The sequence below is a fragment of the Cyprinus carpio genome, chromosome A16 (assembly GCF_018340385.1).
Source record: "Cyprinus carpio isolate SPL01 chromosome A16, ASM1834038v1, whole genome shotgun sequence".
Taxonomy (NCBI): Eukaryota; Metazoa; Chordata; class Actinopteri; order Cypriniformes; family Cyprinidae; genus Cyprinus; species Cyprinus carpio.
Window position 1 is genome coordinate 6,730,305 of NC_056587.1, and position 23,184 is coordinate 6,753,488.

The 23,184-nt window shown below is 36.6% G+C and overlaps 1 protein-coding gene across 6 annotated transcripts in view; it reads right to left on the bottom strand.

Annotated features, from left to right (window-relative positions):
• LOC109087047 (FH1/FH2 domain-containing protein 3-like) overlaps positions 1-23,184 on the bottom strand; it is a 165,126-nt gene that overhangs the window by 77,462 nt on the left and 64,480 nt on the right. The window contains exon 1 of one of the 6 annotated variants that reach the window (XM_042772283.1): positions 12,537-12,833. The exons of the other annotated variants lie outside the window; for them this stretch is intronic. Within the exon in view, the coding sequence (XP_042628217.1) occupies positions 12,537-12,645 (109 nt within the window). The 5' untranslated portion in view covers positions 12,646-12,833. Of the gene's footprint in view, positions 1-12,536; positions 12,834-23,184 lie in introns of those variants that run through there. 6 annotated transcript variants of the gene reach the window in all.

A 23,184-nucleotide genomic window follows, 5' to 3' on the forward strand; every position in this document is an offset into this window, starting at 1 on the left:
ACCACCGACGTAATCACCGTCTCTCACATTACCCAGAATTCCTCCCCTACACCACTCAACACTCACCCCAGACCTCCATCGTCTTGCTTTAAGCCAGTTAACTGGCAGGCTGGCAGCAGAGCTCTGTGATCACTGGAGGATGAAGGGTAATGAAGAGGAGGGTGAGCGTGGGATCATTTCTCACGGACCCTCTTATACACGGCCCAATGGAGACAGAGAGCTTCACCGATCTGCAATCAGACACGCACTGATTCAGCTAATCTCCAGTTCCTCTCTGAGGTTTCTGGATGAGTCTCGTGATTATGATGATGATCACAAAGATCACACAGTGACAAACACACTCGATCTCCCAACAGTCATAAAACCACAACACTGATCTTGTTTTATCATGCAGTGAATCCTTCTTTTGGAATGTGTGTGTGAGAGACCGGGTCAGTAATTTCGCTACCGTGTTTGCGTGATCTCTCTATATGTTGGGTCAGACAGTTTGCTGTAATTCAGGCTTTCTCCAATAAACCTGTCACAGAGTTATTTCCGCCTGTCATACAGTTATGCATACTGTATCTGCAGACGGACACACACACACACACACACACACACACACACACACACACACACACACACTTACATATTCAGACACACACACAGCACAGGGAAAGTGAGGCCCTCCTTTAATGAGAAAGATTTCATCTCTGATTAGTTCCATACAAGCAGGCAGGGATAAGTGTCCGCAGTACTGTCTCATCATATTCAGGATTAATAATAATGGACAGAGACAGAGAAAGAAAAAGAAAGGAGCTAGTCAGAGACTGTGAGACAGAGAAAGAAAGGAAAGAGATGTACATGTTTATGGTCTATATACAGTAATCCTAAAAAGTATTTGGACACTAAATAAATACATTTAAAAATAAAATAATAAAATAAAATAAAATAAAATAAAATAAAATACATGCATATCAGAAATATATATCCACTGATAAACTTTCCTCAAATTAAACTCATTTATAAAGAGTACCCTTGCAATCATTATCATATAACCAGATTAAATGGTGATATAGATATATTTTGTACATTTTGTGGTATTCATGCAGAAACATGTAACCTAAATACAAAACAAAACAAAATAAAATAAAATAAAATAAAATAAAATAAAATAAAATAAAATAAAATAAAATAAAATAAAATAAAATAAAATAAAATAAAATAAAATAAAATATTCACAGTGCCATCCACTTGTCTGCTCTAGGCTGTATTATTGTAAACATTTCCATTCATTTGATCAGACCAAAGGACGATGTTAAATTAATACCTGTGATAATTATGTGACAGGAGTAACTGTTGCTGTACAGGCACAAAATGCATGATAACATGTAATTTGCAAAACTCACAACTTTCAAAACTTTTAAAATGTTGTTTTTATCTAGTGAAAGTGATTTGGAAAGATATGTCATTAGCTGAACAACTGGCATGTTGTTTACAAGCCAGTGAAGACTGTCCTTAATTCCTCACAGCCTTGTGTTCATTCCTGTAAAAAAGTGAATATGGCACTATCCTAACCAAAACCTGCAGGTTTTTCACCAGTTTGCCAAGTTTGCCAACTCACATTAAACACTAAAAAGAAGAATAATTGTGGAACAAAAAAAGAAGACGATTGAATATTTGATATTTTTCCATTCCATTCAATGAAAATTATGGCCAATATTGTTTTTTTTTTCCTTTTTTTTTTTTTTTTTTATAAAATTTTGCATCTTTTTTTTTGTGTGTTATGTAGAAGTCATACAGGTTTGGACATGAGACATGAGGATGAATGCATTTTCATTTTGAGGTGAACTCACCCTTTAAGAGTGAAAGTGTGTTTGGGTTACATGTGGCCTGAGGCATCGTGGTTCAAATATTATCATACCAAATGCACCTGCTGCCCCTCAGTGGCCCTTATAAAACTAAAGAGAGGGAATACAAGGATGGAAACATGAATCAGCATTTACAACTTTAAAACCTTTTCAGCGCTTTCTCCTCTGAAACCGGTGTGTGAACGCCTCTGTCTGATGATAATAATAATCATTATCCTGCAATAAAAGTATGAGCAGTAATTTTGCTGCCTCTCAGTTGCTGTAGGGGCTGCAGGGAAGCGATAAAGTGGGATCTGAATGGGAAAATCTGAAAACACACACAAACATACTTTTGAGAGAAGTGTTTCATACATTGATGAACATTTTCATTGTCAGAACTTGTTCAAGAATGGCAACAGGTTGTAAAAGAATCATTCTTTTGAGTCAGATTGTTTCTGTGAATACTGATCTAGTTCAAGAAGTTATTCACATGATTACCGATTTGTTTTTTATGGACTGTTAACAGCTTATTGGAAGCGAAGATTATCAATGAATAATGTCTTAAATGTCAGTTTGTTTCTCAAGTCAAGTTACTGTATGATTTCAGAAGACTAGGAATACCGCATTTGAGTTGTATGGACCACTTTTATTTGGTGCTTTTGCATTCTTTTTGAAGCTTAACAGCTCCAGTCTCCATTCTTTGCATTCACATGGAAAAGAGCAGTTGTATAAAAGAAAGAAAGTCATATGGGTTTGGAACAACAAGGGGGTTAGTAAATAATGACAGAATTCGACATTGAATTGAATAATTTATTTAAGGTCAACATGAAATGGAAATTCACCTCATCTGTTTTCTAAATGCAGCTTATTGCTCTTATTCTGAATGATTCATCCATGTTTCATTTATGTTTATATAAAGTATGTTTTGCTTTTTCAGTATTTTTTCTTGTAATATTTTATTAAAATGCCATAACTCAATCTTCTGGTGACACAATGATGTATGTTGGACTTCTCCAATTAATTTATTATCTTAAACTCCACCCCTTCTTAAATTACACCTTAAGCTCAATCCAATCCAAAAAAACGATGCACAGAACCAAGTCCCCACCCTACATTTTTTTCCCCATAATCCATTCCACTTGGATTTCCTTAAAAACATGACAGAAAAGATCTGGCACTACTTCCGTTACATCGCAACTTTAAGCGACACAAAACGGACAAGTCTCTTCAGACCACCTGCACTTATTTTCTCTCCCTCCACCTCCTTCACTCTGTTCTTCATTTATGGAGAGGAGTAATTACAGTGAAAACCTCCACAACACGAGTGTGGGCTCAAAACATGCCGCTTTGTGGCAAGACAGGCTTCTCTGCTTTCATCCTCTCAGTCGGCCCAAACATGGAGTGGGTGATAGGTCAGAAAATGCAGATAAACACAGGCAGGTGGGAAACATTACGCAAAAATGCAGGTAATGATGAGATCACTCAAAAGCGCTGGAAACCAAAACTGGAGAGGATTTACTGGGTGGAGCAGCAAGAGAATTAAACAGCTGTGAGTGTGAATGTGTGTGCGAGCAGATTTTAAAGGGAAAGTTCAGTGTGTGTTTGTGTGTGTATCTGATGTTAACTAGCCAGCTCTTCGACACAGTATGTATGGAAGCCCGACAACATTTTAATTAATTTGTTCCTGCCACTTGAAGTTTGTTCAGATGAATGGTGTGCTTTGATGAGAGCCAGATGGAAGTCTGGTACTTGGTGTTTGATTAGTTTTAGCCTTGCATGGGCCACACAGGCAGAGAACAGCCCAACCGGCCATGGCTTCCACAAGCTGTGTGCCATCACCTACCCAGAAAGTCATGCTCTCTTCCTGCCAGAAAACAAGAGAAAATAGGTACCAATGGAGACAACTATCCTTCAGTTCGTAATTCATCAGCAACAGAGGCTGACAAGAAAGGATTTCTCTTTTTCTGGGAAAATGTTGACTGGGAACAGAAGGCTTTGTGAAGGATTCATGATCAAAACGCCACCACGCCTGAATTTAAATAAAGTGTGTATTTGAAAACAACTCATAAAACATTTAAAACAGAGTGGATAAAGACATGAAACCACATTAAGAAAAATGCAAGCAATTAGGAGTCATGTGTTGGCATACTGGGTGGAATCTGAGGATTTGAAAAAAAAATTTCACAGTGTGCAATGATTCATAAAAACAGCTGGGTACTTTTAAGAATCTTTGATGTATACTATTTTAGGGATGGGTGATGAGCAAAAATTCGAAAATAATTCTTAAAAATATCAATAGTAATGGTAGATTTGTCACAAATGTAATTAGATTTTAATTTCTTCAGTTCTATATATAAGTAGATAATTGCAAACTAATAATTACATAGTGTAATAATTATCTATACTGTAATAATTAATTGAATTATATGAGTTTGTTTAGTGAAATATTTGTTAAACTTTGTGAGTCTTTTTGAATGATTCCGGTCATTTATTTGTGAATGTTTTGTTTTAATCAATTCAAAATCAGTCTGAAAGCTTTTTCAGATAGAAAAGATAATCAAAAATGTCTTTATTTATTTATTTTTTTAAACACAGTCTTCAGTATCCCAGAGTGTCTCATTCCAATGAACAAAGATCATTTGTGCATTTGGTACCGAATCCAGTTCTTGCTTTGGAATCTGGAGAGTGTTTTATGACCACCAGACACTGAAGGACTCAGCTGTAGGATGCAGTTACAACACAAATGCACCATGCTGATACATGCTGACTCAACTGCACTCGTGTACAAAAGCTTTTTCTTTCACTCCTCTGTATGCCAACGAGGACTGTGGAACAAGAAACCCCTGCTGAATAAGCCAGAGCTGATCACCTTTCCCCATTCTGAGTCCTTACCCTGGGATCATGGTTGTTCGGCATATCTTTGCGAGGTTTCCATCAGAATGTGAAAATCCCTCTATTACAAGTTGCCATTGTCTCTTCAGGGAACCTGAGACACCCATAATTTGTGTGTTAATAGATTGCATATATTGTAAAAGTTCTACCCAAGTGACTTAAACAGGGGAGGGGAGAGTGCAGTAATCTTAATTGTTACTAGGTCAAAGACGGAGCTGCTACTGATAAAAGGGACACACTCACAGGATCCCACCAAGATATGTGGTAAGGTACAGTCTGACATCCTGGAGACTGGAGCTTTAAAGCTTCAAAAAGGACACAAAACACCATAAAAGTATTATAAATGTAGCAAAACACTATATTCCAATTCTTCTGAAGCCTATCAATAGCATTGTATGAGAAACAGACTGAAATTTGGTCATAATTTAGGAAAAGTTGGGGGGAAATATAATAATTAGATTACAGGAAAAAAAAAAAAGAATGAGTAAGTTATTTATTTAATAATTAATGAAGTCTACCGATTATAACATTTTTTTGTGTTGTGGTGGTAATTGGTATGATATAAATTTCACCAAAAAATAGGGCCCTCTGATATGTCACCGATAGTGTAACGCACTTACCCACAGAAGCAACGACAGGCAAAGCATACATACATACGCATAACCACATTAGTTTTCCTTCACCGTAAACATGTATCAGGATATGGAAGCACACGCACAGGGTATAGACTTTAGTTAGAGTGTATGTTTAAGAGTGTCATTCAAGAACAACAGATCCACAGCCTGCTGCATCAAACGTCTGGAGCGCAGCCAGTTAGTAAGAACCTTTGGCAGCTCCTCAGTCGTCCTCAAAAGCTGTAGCACTCTTGTTGCAGTAACAGATGCTGAAAGTACTTAATTGCATTTCAAAGCCCTGCGGTGCATGGCCCACTCCTGCATGCACTTATTTTCATAGCTGGAGTCTCGTAAAGCGCCGCTGTCCCCAAAAAAAGCAGGTGCTCGCAGCCACAAAATGGAGATTAATCATAGAGAGGCCCTGAGTTTGGGTCGTCGAGCTGTTAGAGTAACATCAACCTGTTTTCGCTCTCTGTCGTTTGATCAGCCGTGTTTAAAAAAGCACATTTGATGGACAGATTTCTGTCACTGAATGTGAATTGCAGTGTGGTGGTTTCTTAGAGTTTAAAGGAATGAGTTTCAAGCCAGCATAACATCAGGAAATTGGTCAAAATGGAGATACGAACTTTCCATGATTTGTATCGGAAAACAGATGGGTAATTTACACACATACACACACACACACACATATACACACACACTCGAGCACATAAATATACACACAAGCCAAGAGAGTAGTGTTTTTAAGACACCTGGTGATACTGGAGAATCATCCAAAAGTTTGCTCCAGTTTTCCAGTACGTAACTGTCAAAACGCTGCAGATCTGAACCAAAATACAGGTCTAGAATTTCTGGGTGACTTATCTGGAACTTTCACTCAAGGAACCGATTCCTTCTTTTCCTAGAAGATGTCATAATGGAACACAAGTTCATCCAAGAGGAAAATAGTTCTGATAAGCTTCAAAGATCCTTTGTACAAACAGATCTACTGACACAGGGCCATTACAACAGGCGTTGCTCTGAACAATATTATATTGGTTGTTACACATCTATTTGCATACAAGGCTGCAATATGACAGTTTTGCTCACATTTGGTATTAAAAATTTATATTGTGAAGACAAATATTAATTTTCCATAATAAATGTGCAATAAACTTGCTAGTACTGAAAACAAAATGCATGTATTGGTTCTCGTGCGAATGCACATCACTCACTAAGAAACAATCTACATTTTCATTTACAAATATATCCAAAACTCTACATACAAAGTGCCGGGTCAAATGTCAACTCATTCTGTTGTTTTAAGTATATTTATAAGTCAGAAAAGTATGAAAAAAAAAGACTGCAATTAGATCGTTTATTCTTCTTTTTCTTCTGTGCACTAATACATTTTGATTTCTGCTCATAACTGTACAACCCACTTTCAATGGATCAAGATATTTGAGGAAATAGCTTATCCAACGTGACATTCTCCTGTAAGAGACCCACACTGTGTCAGCATGCTCATCTCCCCACTCGTAGAGACCCAAGATAATGCATTCCACCTGCAGGACTCACTGATTCATCCAGCATCTCCTGTTCACTGATACAGATCTGCACTACGGAAGACAGGAAAAGTCCAATTTGGAGCATTCATTCATTCTTCTGCAGGGTTTCTCAAGTCAACCGCTGATCAAAAACATCTTTTGCACTGTCTATTTCTTTCTGCAAAGCAACAAGACTCAACCCACCCCCTCATCAAAAGCCGTCCTGCCATAAATCACACAAACAGTCTCTGTTTTATACAGAAAAATACAGGACAGTAACTCTGTAATCTGGGCAGGGGTTTTTAGCAAGAATGCACATCCTTTATGATGGGACTCTGGGATCAAACACGGTCATAAATGGGGTACATCTGCAGCTCAGGCCATAAGAGGGTCCCCGTTTCCATTGGTAATCCGCAGAGGAATAAACAAAGACACATGTTTGACGACCATGGCTTCTTACGAATGGTCAAACGTCGTTAAACATGTGCCGTAGCCACAAAAACTCCCAGAGTTCCCTGCTCTCGTTCAATCGGTGAGAGAACTTTCACCTGCCAGAAAGCAGACTAGAATTGGAAATTGAATAATGTGAAGGAGATAAGATCTGTGGACAAAAGAAATCGACGGACTGATGACGTTCCAAGAAAGAAGCAGTTCCTGTGCTGTTCCTCAGAACAAACACTCAACAGTAGGACTGGAAATCATTTAAAAAAAGAATTCTTTCCTCGATTCCAAGGCCTTGAGAATCGAGAATCGATTTGAATCAAAAGGGAACTGACTCCACTTTAACCCTCTGAGGTCAACAAACACAGATACGCGTTTTGTGGCATCTTCTCCTGTTAACCCCGAAAAGAACTTAAATTACACTTTCAGTTTTGATCATATAGATAAGAGCAATACATCAATCGAATCTGTAAAGGGTCTACTTTTATTTGTATACACATAATAACAACAAAACTTTGTCCATTTACAAAATAAAGAAAACAAACAGGGTGCGCTGTCTGCTGCCTTGGTTTTGAGTGATATTCATTTAGAAACGTGTCATTAATAGCATTTATCAGTTCAGTAGAGCTAATCATTAACTCACTTCTTAGTTGGGCTGACACTTATCTGTTTGGCTGACATTTTTATTGATCACTGAGAGAGTATTGACTTGGTATGATGCTGGTTCAATATGAAAATTATTATTATTATTATTTTTAAAGAGCTTAGATGACTACTTTTGCATTGTTGCTGTAGCTTAGCTTGCTACATTTCCTAGGGCTGTAGCTTTAGTGTAGTGAAGCTTCATTTAATAAAGAGTAACTGTTAGCTTAGCTCACTACATTTTCCAAGTAGCTTGCCCAACACTGTCAACGCCACAAAAAATTTGGCCTCATTTATCAATCTAACGTAGAAACGAGCACAGAGTTCATGTGTGATTCATGAAACATTTGTATGCCGCCAATCTCATCGTAACATTGATCACACGTTAATAAATGTGGCGGCAGAAAACAATCGTCATTTGAATATCATGTCCCTTAAACACCCCCGGTTTAGAAGCCTCGCCCCTAGAGTTTACGACATGGAGAAACAAAACCCAGCCAAAAAGAGGAAGTACTCTCATGAAAGAGAAATTGATCTTACTGCAGTTTATATGTATATTAAAGTACTGGTAAACATAAACAGCCTATTTAGTTCCCCTCACCCTACAACAAATATTTTAAAATTAACGGTATTCAGAACAGAACGAAGAATTAAAAATAAGTAGTTATAAAATTATATATTAAACTATAAAATAAAACACAAACTAGGCTATAGTGGCATTCATTATAAACAGCAATGTCATGCAAAACTGAAACAGCATTGGGCTCACGAGCCTGTCTCATACCACAAGAATCCAAATGTTTCCATTTTTGCCATATTTGTGACATTTGATTGCATAACTATTATTCATTATGTAGCCTAAACATGGCTTCATACTTCACTCATGTTTTAATATCTGTGTAAAATCCTTGCATCCACATAAATATATGTTTGGGCGCTGCACGCTGATTTTACAGCGGAACTTTTAAATTAAATAGTGCAAATTTTATATTTGCTTGACTGCATTTTAGTTTGATGATGAATGGCTGAAATGTCAGGCAACGCTAGAACTAATGTTGTTTGTGTGTGCACGAGGCGCCTGTGTGATCAGATGGATTAAATCAAATAAATATATAAAGAAAAGAAATACAATACATTAAGAGTGTCACAAAAACAAGCGTAGCCTATACTTTTTGCAGTGTTTTTTTTTCTTTTGTTAATCTGTTAATTATATTATAGCCTGTTATATATTTTGTGTGATCCTATTTATTTTATTCCTTTTATAGACTTATTTTCTGTTTTTCTCCTTTCACAGAAGCGCTGCAGGTGCATGATGCAATGATTAAATCCTCATGGTCTGTTGTTTACACTGCTATTCGTGCATATAAAGCTAAAGCCCTGTGTAAAAAAAATAAATAAATACTAAAAAAAAACATTCTAATCTTACTGGTTAACGATTGACTAATGAGCTTCCTTTGCCAGTCAGGAAAATAAAAATGAACAAAATGCTGTCGTTCTACAATTCTCCACTGGATTTACTATGCTGCTCACAAGTAAATGTAGCTCAAAAACTTGTGTACACGAGCTGAGACCAGATGTGAGATTTGATCGTAGCCACCGCTCGCGTCCATATTGATAAATTCTAAGTTTTGCATTGAGTCGTACGTTCGTTTCGTAAATGAGGCCCATTGTCTCTAAATATGTTAAATTAAACTAAAAGCAGAAAATGAATGAAGGTAAACTCTACAAAATAATTCAGAAATTCCCCCCACCCCCAGACTAATTAAAATACTCTTTTCCCACATCCTTGCAACTCTTGGCGAACCTCAACGCCTGGTCTGCCAAACATAAGGCCCACAGAAGAGAGCTTTTTTGGAACATCTAATTGTTAATAAATAAGCATGAACCGTGTTGCTTGTCAACTAAAGAAGCATCTGTCTTGAGACAAAGCACTGGGATTGGCCGTGAGCCCTTACTGACACAAAGCAAGGGGACTATCAATACTACAGAGTCCTTCAGCCAGAGCTGCTGAAAGGCCTGTGAGGACACAGGGGCACACATGACTAACTGCCTTTCCAGTTCCCAGGCTGGATTAACAGCCATGCAGCAAATCAAGCAAGATTCAAAATAAATCTGTCACAAATGAGGAAATGAAGGATCATACAGACTGCAGAGGGACAAGACAGTAATAACCGTATATTAGTTGCATTCCAAAAGTATGTCCTAATGCTAATGTCTTTCGAGTTGGAAATGTCTCTTTTTGAAGAGATTGCACAGTCAACTTTAACATTTGTATGTAGTCTCAGTCCCAGGCGGCTTGTCCTTGAACCATCTGATGCAGATTTTGCAAATGAAATGATAAGGGCTGGCAGAAAAAGGCAGCTCTGATCTGTTTGGATTGCTGCTACAAGGTATTGGGATGCACTGTTTTTATCATTCTGTCTGTAAATAATGTACCAGTTTAATATAATATAAAATCTAATCTAATCTAATATAAAAACTTAATATTTCACAATATCACTGTTGTTGTTTTTTGTTTTGTTTTGTTTTGTATTTTTTTTTTTACTGTACTTCTGATCAAATAATTGCATCCTTGCAGTTTTCTTTCAAAAACATAAAAAAATCCTTCCAACCCCAAACTTTTGTAGAGTTATGTGTAAATGTAATTAAATATAAATAAGATTATACACAAACATAAAAATAAATAAATATACTAAAACAAATTAATACATCTTGATAAATAAATACAAACAATTAATTTATGAATAACAATTATTGAAAACTACAAAATCAATGTTTAAGTTAAAAAGGTATTTAAGAATCGGAACGAAGTTAGTATAAAGATGTTATAAAGGAGTGTGCACTGGCTCCATACATTACAGATGTTTTTTGTACTCCAAAAGTCATGGAACACAGCTGTCATTTATATACGTGTAAGTCTACATGTCTTTTAGGAGTCACTGCACTGAGGTGAGATAAACTATAGGCTTTTAAAACCCCATGTGACATGAACTCCATCACTATCCCACCAACAGCTTTGACAATCAACTCCCAATGAATTCAAGCAATGGATATAATCAGCCCTATTCAAAGCCATATGAGAAGAGGGTGATTTTATTAGTGATACACACAGCTAACTAGCATCTATTAATGCCAAAGGCCTATACAAGTTTCTGACAGCCAATTAGGCTGAAAAACGTTGCTATAAACAACAGTAAACAATTTCCTCTATGACATAATACAGCAAAAGAGAAGGTGTTACAGCAATCCTCAGGGAACCTCAAACCCCCTGGTCCGAGCCAAACTGCATATTGAGGTGCTGATAACAGTGCCATTCAGAGGAGCTTTGCTTGTGGAATAGCCTGCTTTATTTTGTGATGTCACTAAAATGGACATAATCCACTCTTGGCAAAGACACTCAGCCAACACTCAATGGGCCTTTGTCTTTCTGAAGATAGTTTGTCCATTTGGAACAGATTCACATCCAGTATGCCAGTCTGTATTGTGTCTGCCCTCACACTCTTCAGTACAACTGAGAACAACTCTCATGGGAAGGAACCATCAGGTTCATTGCATCAATTGCATGCTTGTTAAAGGTGCTGTATGTAAGATTTTGACTCTAATAAAGCATTAAAATACCATAATATGTTTGCAGATATTTTAGAAACATGCTAATTTAACATACTTGTTTATCTGAAAAACAATGCTACAGTCAGTTATTCACTTTTGAAAATGTGCGTTCCTGGCCGGAATGCCGGTCTTTGTTTTGGTTTGTGAAACCCGCCCACTGCCAGTTTACCCAACTGTAAACACCCTTTTGACACCCTGGGTTGCCATTTGGCGGAAAACACAGCGTATTTCATCAAGTGCACTCGTTCCTGTTGGTGTCGTCAATCTGGCAACCTGCGTGTGCGTCAAGTCTAAGGAGGAGGGGCCGGGTGAAAAAACCCTCTCCAATAATGTGAATTTGGACTGCAATACCTAGTTCAACCAAGATTCATATATTCTGATTGAAAGTGTCAAAATATAGGGATCACCTAGATAAAATAAGCAGTTTTTGTCATGTGACTTCAACATGGCTGCCCCCATGAGGGCGAGCTGGAAATATTTCTAGATTTCTGTGATTAATGTGGACTGTTTAATACATTACAATTAATGCAAATAATCTGTTAAAATATTAATCTAAAGATTCTGCATTACTGTTTAAAATGTTTAATGTTTAATGTTTTATGCGTTAAGCATTCATTTAATATTTTTATCTATACTTTGATACTGTGACAATTGCACTAATATGATCAATCAAAAAAAAAAAAAAAAAAATCTGTGCAGTTAATTAGTGCACCTTTTTAAAATGATTCACAGCCCTAATTTGTATATACTGAATTACAACCACTGTACCTACAGGAACACACAACCATATAGAGAGGAGATTTCCTTATGAAAATATCAAGTGAAAAAATAAATAAAAAATCCTGTATGAAATAATCATAGCTCAATCACTGAAACAGAATCACTGATTAGCACTGAAGCTCACTAGTACTGTTCTACTCATTCACTATACTTACTACATGTTTTTTTCATCTAAAAATAAAAATAACAAATAAAATACTTACCAAGCCCGTTTGCCACCGAGCTAATGTTCCTGCCAGCAATCAACCACAACAGACTCACTGAATTTATGTTGAAAAAGCAGCACTCCAGAAACAATGGGCTGTTTCTCATAGACAGAGAGAATCTAAACAAGTCTCCTGTATTAGTACATTCTCAGACTGGTTGAATGCTGTAGTTAAAACAATATGTTCCCATCATCTTCAGCCTTCATTCGTTATGTATTCTAGTTGTATTGGCTCAGATGGCAGCACTTCCGTAAGTGCATGTTGCAGTATGCAGCAGAGAGGCTGTGAAACTACAGTATGAGTCTCCTGCACAATAACTGCACTCTAAGAGAGAGAGAGAGAGAGAGAGAGAGAGAGAGAGAGAGAGAGAGAGAGAGAGAGAGGTGGACTGATGAGAAAACAGTGGAAAGGACTGAATGTAATCATGATGGATAAAGCTGAGAAAATTAACCCAGAAGACAGGAAAGAATCCTACCAAGGATAAAACCCATTCACCTCTCAAAGACATTTTCTCTTGCCTAAAAGAAATTTCTTTCTGAAGCCTGAGATTATCTTTATACTTAAAACAATATCCTCCTCAGCTGAAAATATGCATAATGTCAGTTTTTAGACCAAGAATATCTTTCAGAATTCATAACCAAAGTTCTTGCACTAAGAAGCCATTGCTTATTTTCACAGAGATGTCCTTCAACGTTCCCATTCTTCTACGTTCCAAAAACAAGTAAGATACCTGAGGAGGCAGCATTTTAAAGATGTCACAGACATGTACCTGAAGTGTGGGCTGCTACAAATAAATAGGTAACTAGCCTCCAGGATACCACATTTTAGTCGAATTCTAAGGTACCTACTCAAGTATCCTTTAAAACTAAGCCAATGCCAGAAGACCTTGTGACAAGTTCAGTAAATTAACAAATGTAACAGGGGACAATAGGAGAACAATGCTGATTATAAACAATTGCACTCATTCATTACTGCAAGTTACTGATAAAAAAAAAAGTAATGTGCTTTTAGCATAGCAATATCTCAAACTCCAGTGAAATCAATTACTAGTCAAGTCACCTTGTTTGATCAGACTGGTGTATTTTAATGTGAAAATATCTTGAGATTGTGTTTTAACCACATGACCATATTTCAGGCATTTAACATTTATAGTTCTGTACTTTTTGTTTTTACATTCTAAAACATCAATAAAATCAACCTAAACTGGAAAACCACTTTGGCAAACCGTAGCAAGGGCCTAAAGTGCTAATGGATGTGGAGATTGTTTTGGATAGAGGGACCAAAGGCACTAAGATGAAAAGAGAAGATTTTGACCAAGCTGGGCAGGATGGGTTGTGAGGGCTGAGGCCTGCATCCTGTGTCCCAGTACAGATCTGCTACTCTGGGTTTATTTGGTTTAAAGCTGAATAAACACAGGCCCAGGAGAGATCTCCAAACCCAAACCACCAGACCAGCGGTGATGAAGAGTATCCATCAAAGCCTGTTACATGTGTACATGGCGTAACAAGACTGCAGAGCAGCAAGCACATATTATCTTTTCTCTGAATGTTCTGGTGAAGTGGATAAATATCTGGACCAGTAATTTAAAGCTTTCACATTTGAATGCACAAAGGGCAATCCATGAATTACCATCATTGCTCCTTTAAACACTTAAAGGGATAGTTCACCCCCAAATATGAAAATTCTGTCATTGTTTAATCACCTTCATGTAATTTCTTCTGGAACACAACTTAAGACTTATATATTTGTCGATGCAATGAAAGTCAATAGGGACCATGGTTATTTTTTGGACACCAGTTACTATGGACAAAAAAGCTGAAACATTGTTTAAAATATCTTCTTCTTCTGCGAATAAAGAAAGTCTTACAGGTTTGGAATGACACAAGGGTAAATAAATTATGACAATTTTTTTTTTTTTTTGTATTTTTTTTTTTTTTTTTTTTTTTTTTTAGAAGAGCCATGCCTTTAACATGTACAAAGTATTTGCACTTTTAAGTTTAAAGAAAACCATGTTAATTGAAAAAAAATCTGTTTTGTGGATGAATGTAAACATTTTAGGTGAAATAACTTAACTAAAACAAATACAATGAAGGTAAATTGTTTCATTCAAGTCTTGTGGGTGTGCTATATTGTGAGAAAATTTATAATCTTGTCAAGGTGACCTCATGGAACATTGTTGTAGGTTGATCAGTTTGAATTGCAATATGGTAAGATGTCTTTTGTTTGTTTTATTCCGCTAATTAATTCCATTACAGTAACATAGTTACAGTTACTTAGTAAATTAAGTTGAACCAACCTAACACAATTTATGTGTTAGTGCCCCATTATGTCATTTTCAATATTGCCTTTCATTCAGTGTGTAATGTAGCTTTATGTGAATGTAAATGATCTGCAAAGCTGTGAAGCCAGAAGTGCAAGATAAATAAAGTTATTGTCTCCCAAAATAAAGAATAGACTCTGTACAGCCTAAACGAGTTATTAGTAATTCGAATTCCACATGCGTGACACCTACACGTTACTGGGTTACACATTTGCATAATTCCCGCCTATGTTCTACATTGGCCAGATGAATTCCACATACACGTAATTTTCCTGACGACTGCTTCTCTAATCTCTGAAAGATGAAAGATGGCTCAGTACCCAGTTTATTTGGACCAGCTGGCTCCAATGAATCACAACCTGTAAGTATCATTAATAACTGATGTTCATATTTTCTATCGAGCATTCAAAATATGGAACTACGGCAAAGGCTTTATTGTTTCCGACAAGCACTGTACAGTGTAGACCAATCACAACATACTGGGCCATCTGACCAATCAGAACAGAGTAGGCTCATGAAAAGGAGAGACTGAATCTTTGAACTGCTTAACAACAAATCGTTTGAGAATCGCTGAAAAATGAGGTTATATTAAATGCATATTTTTAGAAAATGAAAGTGTTTTTTGACCTTGCATGCATGTAAACTTATTGTAGGAGACTCCTTAAACAATATTAGGAACCCTAAAAATGGCATAATAGGGACACTTTAAATATTAATAATAATACTAATAAATAATAAGTAAATCAATTAAGTGGCATAAGCAAAAAAAATGAATTACACAAACCTTGAATTCTTTCTTTTGCTGTTTTGATGCACAATATTTTCATCCTCTGCAAAAAGTAATGCTGAAAGTTGCAGTAAATATGTGAACAGGCTGTGGGAAAACAGCATTCAGCATATGTGTTCCTACGTTGAGAGATAGAGAGAAACAAACCTCAAAAATCTGCATGTTCTGCACTTTCTGAAATGTGTTTTCCTCCATGTAAACTCTCAAATTAGAATTGATAAAGTTTTTCAGCCAATTTCACATGTAAAAAAAAAAAAGAAAGAGAGAAAGAAAGAAAGGCTCTTTGATTAATTCCAATGCTCCTGTTTACTCAAGAGGGACTTATTCGTGTCGGCTTTGGCCTTTCCTTCCTCTCCCGTTCCAGTAATATTCTTCCAACATAAAGTTTCCTGGTAGATCTTTCAATAACAATGTGGATTTCTCAGCATAGCTTGGTAAGAACTGACCTCACATGGCAAAAGATACCTAATTAGTAGTCATCTCAGTCAAACAAATGAAAACAAATCACTGTGTACTTTCCTTTGTCCACTCCTCTCATGAACAGGTCCCAATGGAAAAGTACAAAAAAAAAAAAAAAAAAAAAGTCTTCATGCTAACCTCTATTTGCAAAATATTGTACCTTCTCAGAGTTATTGTTACCTTTATATTTAGAATAATAAGACTTGAAATAAGCCCAGTACTTTACTGAATTATTCTGAGAATTTAAAGGAGACGTTTTGCAGTATATGCTCAGAAATAGATCATACAAAATGAAAACTCTGTCATTATTTGCTCATTTCAAACATGAATGACATTCTTTCCATGGAACACAACAGGATCAATTCTGAAGACAGTATAGAGGGTAAACAACGATAGAATTATAATTTTTAGGAGGACTATCCCTTTAAACAAACTCAAAGTGTATTATTTAGAGTGGTATATTGATCTACAATTTATGATCAGTATCTTAAAAATCTCAGATTAGCTCAGACTTCAGCAAATGCAACTGATTTTAGTCTTTTTCAGGAAAATCTTAACAGAACAAGTTACCCAAACAGAACTTGTCCTGCCAATAGCGTCCTTGAACACAATCGTATTTGCCAATCAGCTAATATATCACTATCCTTAACCAAACCCTTGCCCTAAATCTAAACCTTATAGTAGAGAGGGCAACCACTGGTTGATAAAAATGTTGTTACTGGCTCTAACCCTAAAATGACTGAGGCCACCGATTGGTCAATATGTATGTTATTCCTGGACCAACAAGGATGTTGATCTAGTGTAACACGGTGTCCTAACCAGACGTGACAAATTGACAATCACTTGGGAAGCACCTTGGGAAGTATGATTCATTGTAATTAATTGGTTTGTTTGGACACTTTGTATAAATGAACTCATTAAAAATGTGATTCATATGAGTGGTTGCACAGAAGTCCCTTGCAGTCTTTTTGGCAGCAAAATATTTAGTTAAATGCTGCCGTTTGTCACTGTTTTCGACTTTGTTATATAAATTAATTTATTATTTTTATTTTATGTGAATTTATCTGTAATCTGCTGCTGCCAACCTAATTATGGTCTTCATTATGTTTGCCTTCTATTTTTAGCTTTTGGTGCGGCTAACAAACAGTTCAAAAGTATGGGGTCAGTGTGTTATACTGATATATATATATATATATATATATATATATATATATATATATATATATATATATATATATATATATATATATATATATTAAAAAGTATATATATATATATAGTATATAAACAATATAAATAGTATAAATATAAATGCAGCCTAGGTGAGCATGAGAGACCTCTTTTGAAAACATTTAAACAAACTGATTTAATGAGTGATTGGTTTAATGATTTCTTCAACTACAATACATTTCTGTTTTAACTGACTCGACTTGAAGGGCAAACTAGGAACATAAATGGTGATGAAAATACATATGTTTAAAAATAAGATATAAAATGCCTTGGTTGTGGAAAGCATAGCCTACCTTACTTTTAAGCTTAAATGGAGAGGACTGTAAAGAATATGATTAGCAACAGACCTCGCTCGGAGTTGACACACAACAGCGTCAAGGTGGGGAAAGATGAGCTTCAAGCTCCACCAACTATTACAAGTTTCCGAGCATTAAAGAATCATTAAGACCTCGCTAAGAGTTCAGCTTTTTTTCTGAAGATAATCGCAACAGAAAACTAAAGAGGGAGAGAGATGGATGATGATTAGTATGTGCTGACCGCAGGGAGTATTGTTTCACTGCAGAGATTTATGGGTAAAACAAAGGTGCAGCGTGAATTTCCTCCTTCCGCACCACACAAGGAGAATACCAGAGGCATCCATTATGAAGGCAGATGCGAGTCTCTGACTTGAGCTTCAGTTACTATATCTAAGGATGGGGGGCAGACCCAACAGTGACTAATGTGTTCATTTATGAAGAGAGATCTTCCAGAGCGCACACCCCACCATTGCACAATACACTGTAGATCGCCTGAATCTCAGGGAACGGATTCTCTCTCATAAAAGTGCCAAACATGAGAGGAAACAGGGCAAGCCATCCTGTGGCGGTTCTGTCCTTTCCACCTCCTCGCCGCAGCCTTCCATTCCAAAACAAACCGCCCCTCTCCACCCCGGTAGACCACAAAACTCACAAACCGGGATAAGAACCTTAAATATCACCATCAGCCTATTAGCATGACCACCATGGTAAGTGTAAAATAGTTTGAAAGACTTTGACTAGAGTGTTGGTATGCCAATGAAAAATGTACATGTTCTTTATTGCTGAAAAAAAAAAAAAAAACCAGGTTAATTTTGCATAAACTACTAAGACTTAGTATTACAAGTTAGTCATCTGATTTTTTCCTGTAACTGTAAATGTAATTTGTTGTATTATTATTTATTGTGGTTTACATGTGGTTGTTGGAAGCAATAGCATGAATAATCAATATATTTCACATTTTAAATCTATATAATATTTAAGAAAATGCATGTACATTTAAAGTAATTGTATATTTTTAAAAAATAATTTAAGTAAAAATCACTTTTTAGTCACAGATTTAAAAATACAGAAACTGTTGAAAATTCTAAATTCAGTTTGTCACCTTACTGTGCAAATCATCTGGCCACAAGTTAAAGAGGCATATAACCAACGATAATACTTGATGTTACAGAGGGTATAGAAAAGATTCACCCCACTTTAAAATATTCATATTATGTTGCTTTGCAGTCAGAAATGAAGACAGACAGGCCTTGTTTTATCCAGCTGTTTCAACTTATAACATCCTTGTGAAAGATATAACACCAACATATCAGAAAAATAAAAATTATAAAAAAAAATAGAAAAACAGAATCAGTGAGTTGGAAAAAGGATCTCCCCCTTGTGTCAGTATTTTGTTGAAGCACCTTTTGCTTTAATTACAGCCTTTAGTCTGTTGGTATTTGTCTCTACTAACTTTGCACATCTAGACTTTGCAATATTTGCTCACTCTTCTTTGCAGAACTGCTCAAGTTCAGTTAGATTTGACGGTGAACGTTTGTGGACAGCAGTCTTCAAGTTATTCCACAGATGTTCAGTGGGGTTTAAGTCTGGGCTCTGATTGGGTCGTGCAAGGACATTCACCTTTTTCTCCTTCAACGACTGTGTGCTCAGTTTTGCTGTGTGCTTCGGGTCATTGTCATGTTGGAAGGTAAACCTTCTTCCCACTGACAACTGATTTGCAGAGGGCAGCAGATTTTCCTCAAGAATCTGAGTTTATTTTGCCCCATACATTTTTCCTTCTATCCTGACAAGTGCTCCAGTCCCTGCTGCAGAGAAACAGCCTCATAACAGGATATCACAACCTCCATGCTTTACTGTAGGAATGCTGTTATTTGAATGGTGAGCTGTACTAGATTTCCACCAGATAATTTGAGGCCAAATAATGAAACTTTATTCTCATCTGACCAAAACACCTTTTTCCATGTGGCCTCAGAAACTTCAAGGTATTTTGTATCTTTCACTTGGCTGTTATAAGTTGCACTGAGTAAATACAGATGGATAAAACAAAAATTATGTCCGTCTTCATTTCAGGTTGCAACAAAATGTGATTATTTAAAAAGGGAGGGGGGATTGTGGGTTGATTCTTTTCTATACCCACTGTACCATTATCTCTAGAGGAGTATGGTATTACAAGGTATGCTGAAAACTTTATTGCACAGATGATGAATGATGAAGAGCTTTTATCATTAATCCCCTGGATTTCTTTAAAAGGCAGGAATGAACAACCTGCCTGGAATTAGACCTCATTTTACAGAAGAGATGGATTTTTCTTATCATAACCATCTGTGGGCAGAAAGGAAAAAGAAAACACATATGTGCGCCCAGATGATAAACATGAAATATGAAAAGAGAAAAGAACATTAGGAACGTAGAAAACAAGCCAGGGCTAGCAAAACACCCTGACTCTCCTTGTTAGCCATTTTAAGGTCATTCGATTTAATTTTGGCTATGGTTTGACAGCTTGGTTTCCATATTTACCTATTCTTTTGTCTCTGTCTGTGTCATTATGAGCTGGAAGGGTAATATCCAAGGCCATTAGATATGATTTACCTTACAAGATTCACATTTACAGCAAATTGATTTTCAAAAGATGTGTCTCGACCACAGACATTTGGCTAAAGTATCACAGATAAAATGATGATCTATGTTGACTTACAGTCATATTTACACAGGCTCATGACCCGAGCTGAGCTCTGGCATGTTCACACACTTACCGACCTGAGAAAGATGAAAGAGAGAGAGACAGATGTATAGGAAATGTACATAGTCCCTCCATCATTTAAAGGCAAATCCTCTTGTAATGTTTGGAATAAACAACTTCCCTTTTGTTGGCCTCTGGGTGTCACTACATAGAGCCGGTTCAGTGCCAGATAAGAAGTGCTGAAAGTTCAGTTAAGGTACAGCTTGCCATCAAAAATTAATTTCACACTGGTATATGTGGAAGATAAACTGCATAAAATTTATATATATAATATAATATAATATATATAATATAATAAATATAATATAATATAATATAATATAATATCATTTTTAATCTTAAGTAAACAATTTATGGGTGTTTTTTTTTTTTTTTTTTTTGACAGAAAAATATTTGGTTAAGGAAATTAATTTGACTTGGCTCCATAAAAAACCTCAGTGCAATAATTAACCATTACTATCCCTAAGAGTTTTGTGTAGATGTGTTAATTGATAACTAGCTGAGCTCATGTAGTTATTCCTGTAAGGAGTTATCACGCACAACTGCACCTCTGCATGGGGTAGCGCTGAACAAAAAACGAGAAACAAAGAAAGAGGTTATAACAATATGCAGTAAGTGTTTTGTATGTCTTTGATAACCACAAAGAATTTCACAGAGTCGCTAAGGAATCCGCTGTGGCCTTCCTGACGCCTCCTTGGTGTATACAGACTATCTGTTATGTATTATCAAATGCAAACACACATTATTTGCAGCCTCATTCTTGAGTATCAAACAAATTACTCCATCACATAGCAGCAAAGAGAGATTGTAAACCCTTGAGTAGATGCTGAATAAAAATTGTCTAGTTATGCTCATACAACTATAACACAATAAATAAAACCCCACATCACAATATCTCACTCACTGCATTCAACATTTGCAATGTAACACTTTAAATTTGTTCAAATCTGTGTGTATTTATGGTAAACCATGCCAAAAAAGCTGTTTTCCTACTGTTGTGTTTGGATTGGTTGAGTCCAATAATCAAGCGTGTTAGCAATAACTAGTCCCAAACATTGAATCTATGCCCACACAATTCACTAGAAAGTTCTGCAAAGTTCTGCAGGATTTGAAGTCCCTTGTGTGTTTGTTTATTAAATATTTTGGCTAATTTTGATAACACAACCAATAAGTGTAATACTTTGAAATCCATTTAAAATCAGTGTGAAACAGCATCTGCAACCCATTTTACTCCCATAATGTGAATTTGCAACCTAGGCTCATTGGAAAAATGTGTGTCTATTTTTGAAAAACGTATTTTCAATTCATTGCAGTTTCCATTTGAAATGAACACTAGAGGCAGTAAAATGCCAACAGCTTACTTTTCACACAAATTATGATTATGGGTCAGTTTTTTATTGATAAAGACTTATTTTCACACAGTTCCTTGCCCAGTACTGTACCAGAAGGGATAATCATAGCTAGCTGGGCATGGTTTCTATATGAACAGGAGGAGTTGTCCTTGATATCATCACCCGAATTTTTTTTCCAGTGGTGGAGAAAGTTATTATATTTCAAACAAAGATTTGAAATAAAAACAAAATCTCTTCAAACAAAGACATTTTTCTTTGAAATGACAAGCACAGTAATGTAGTAAATAGGGTACATTTATTTTGATTTCATGTAGATTTTCCCTCCAAAAATGCCTAGCAATGAACAAATAATCACATTACGACTACTGCGATTCCCTGATTTCCAGGTTACCAGCACGTAATACCCTTGAGTGCATCCAGAACGCTGCCGCTCGACTTGCCTTTAACCTCTGGAAATACTCTCAGGTTACACATCTGCTCAGGTCCTGTTACTGGCTGCCAGTATCTGGTATAATTCAATTCCAGACACTGTTGCTGGTCTATGAAGCCTTAAATGGCCTAGCCCCCGACTTTACTTTCCATCCTTAATCAAGCTGTGCACCCCCAACCCGGCCGCTTTGATCAGCCACCTCCGGTCTCCATGCCTCCCTTCATTGCACACAAAATTACCCATTTGAAACTTCTCTATCCTTGTTGTTTTTGACTTTTGACTCATCTTGGCTCTATGTACACGTTTGATGTGGCTACCTTATGGCTGTTTAACCTTTTGAGGGCTAGCCAGCTTAGAAAATGTTGTATATTCATAGCTACTCGTCCTTGGCTTTGATAAAATAGCATGTAAACACCAGGCTAGTAAACATCCTGCACAATCTCACTTCGTACTAGTTAAATGCTAACTTCAAACATGTTTATTCTTCTATGTTTTTACACTATCCACACACACACACTGTTCTCTCTTCCCACCAGAGGCCCCTTCACACGCCACCACCTTGTGTCACTCATGCCTCTAGTTTTTCAGCCCACCTGCTAGCGGTTAAGCTCAATCACATCACAATGTCAAAACTGCAGCCAGCAAACCTCAATACTGAACTCTACAGGACACACATGAGTTCAGCTGGACATTTTACACACAAACACAACAACCGAGGACATAAAATCATGCGCTGCCAGAGGAAAATTAAGAGATGGGAAACTAGCTATGTTGCGGTTTAATGCATTTAGACCAAACCAAAATGTTTGGAAGCACCTCGCACCATACATGTGCCGTAAATGATTAAATGCTGCAAAACTTAACAGGAGAAATAGTGAGTGTGAAACTGGGCCCACCTGGACTAGGCGGTCCTCCAGATTTAGATCATTTAGCTCTGTTGGTAGGAGTTTCTCTTCCAGCTGCTAAATCAAAGACTCAATACTGGTTGTAATGGCGCCGATTCGGAGCGCATTTCATGCCTCAGTGGCAAA